Source organism: Phytophthora parasitica, assembly GCF_000247585.1.
Source record: "Phytophthora parasitica INRA-310 unplaced genomic scaffold supercont2.51, whole genome shotgun sequence".
Lineage (NCBI taxonomy): Eukaryota > Oomycota > Peronosporomycetes > Peronosporales > Peronosporaceae > Phytophthora > Phytophthora nicotianae.
This window is the reverse complement of record NW_008649037.1, coordinates 143,734-145,282: the sequence shown is the minus strand read 5'-3', so window position 1 is coordinate 145,282 and position 1,549 is coordinate 143,734. Positions and strand designations below refer to the sequence as shown.

Sequence of the window (1,549 nt, the reverse complement as noted above, 5' to 3'; positions counted from 1 at the left end):
TCGGTGCAGCAGGAGTCCCAATCGAGAAAGCTGGCTGTGCAAACAAGCGACCTGGAGAAGGAGTGGCAGCAGACCACTGGCAACTTCGGTGTTGGCAAGCTGGAGTAAGAGGAGAGAAATTGTTGAAGCGATTGCACTGGTAGACGCGATGAGTGTATAGGTTTGGCTCCCTTCTAGTTGTATTTGCATTTCGTAGCGTGTAATGAATAGTATGGATGTCATTTAATAAACAAGAAAATACTTCCAGCGCAAAAGTTTGTATCGAAGAAAAACGCTCCATACCTAGGAATGCCTTCTACTACTTTGAAAGTTGGAGATGTTATTCAGTGCGAAACAGTTAGTTTACCAGAGGTGCTCATCGGGTGAACACCTCTAGATGAACTTCATCGGTCACGATCACAAAGTGCAATACTATAGCTTGGGATGGCTGCCTCGATTCTTCGTTTGAGATTGTAACCATCGATCAACCTGTTAAAAATTCGAGCTAAAATAGCCGTAGACAAATTCAATGTTAAAGGGCCAACCCCTTTTTATAGTTTAGGATTCGTGAAAGATACAGCACTGCTGTTAACCCTTTCAATAGGCTGTTGCCTTACAATGTACAACGCTGCTGTATCTCTCACGAATCCTAAACTATTAGCTTTTCTGCCCTATCAGATCCGGCACACCTGCCATATCAATTGATTCAACTAAGACCATGGATTCACTCCCGGCACATATGCATTGCAGTCGCTTTACGCTACAACATCGCTGGTATTCGGATAGTCAGATACCTACAGTAGTGTGTGCTGGTATGTTGCAAGGATATCGCAACTCTACACGTTGTACAGGGCGAAAACCTGGAAAATAGGCTTGAACGGAAAGACGCTTTTTTCCACCTCCACTGATGTCCTCAGTGTCAAATTGTTTGTAGAAAATTGACGATAGTTGCTCGTTTTACAACGGCACAAGATGGCACATGACGTTGGGGCGACCGCATTATTTAGCAGCGATCGCACGGCTAAACGCACGATTTGTAGCTTGGCTGTCAGCCACAAGTGACGAGCAGCGAAAACAGACGACATCCTCAACAGCCCTCATAATTAATACAAGTTTTGAGGTCCACATCCATTTTTGTTGAAGTTCCGTCTCAGGATACGGCTGGTGTACATCGGAAGATACGGCAAAGTTGACGAGTCTTCAGGAGTGCCATGGAACAACGTGGTTGGCAGGGAAATTATGCTCATGATTCGCCATACTTTGGCGAACTACAACGAATTCTCGAACACTGACCAAATGTATAGAAACCTTTCAAAACCTGTTGAGAGTACCACCGGGCTTGCTACGTTTGGCGTACGGCTTCGATGCTCGCGATCGAGTATCTCGTTTTTGTCCATCTCAGAATGGGTTGTATCGTCACGAATTGCCGGTGGAGGTGCTGCAGAGATCGAAAAATATATGCATTTAATGCAATTTGCTTGTGCCCTCGGGTTTAGTACAATACAAGGTTTGACATTCTTCGAGTATATTAATTATATGAGAGTCGCTATCGCCGCGGAAACGGAGCGGG

General features: G+C 45.0%; 1 protein-coding gene across 1 annotated transcript; it reads left to right on the top strand.

The window, feature by feature from the left end:
* Window positions 1-12: 12 nt before the first annotated feature.
* On the top strand, window positions 13-108 carry PPTG_23782 (hypothetical protein; the record flags this gene model as incomplete). The annotated part of the gene is made up of 1 exon (XM_008912997.1): window positions 13-108. A coding segment is annotated over one exon (96 nt), but the record flags the coding sequence as incomplete, so codon positions are not given.
* Between the last annotated feature and the right edge of the window lie 1,441 nt (window positions 109-1,549).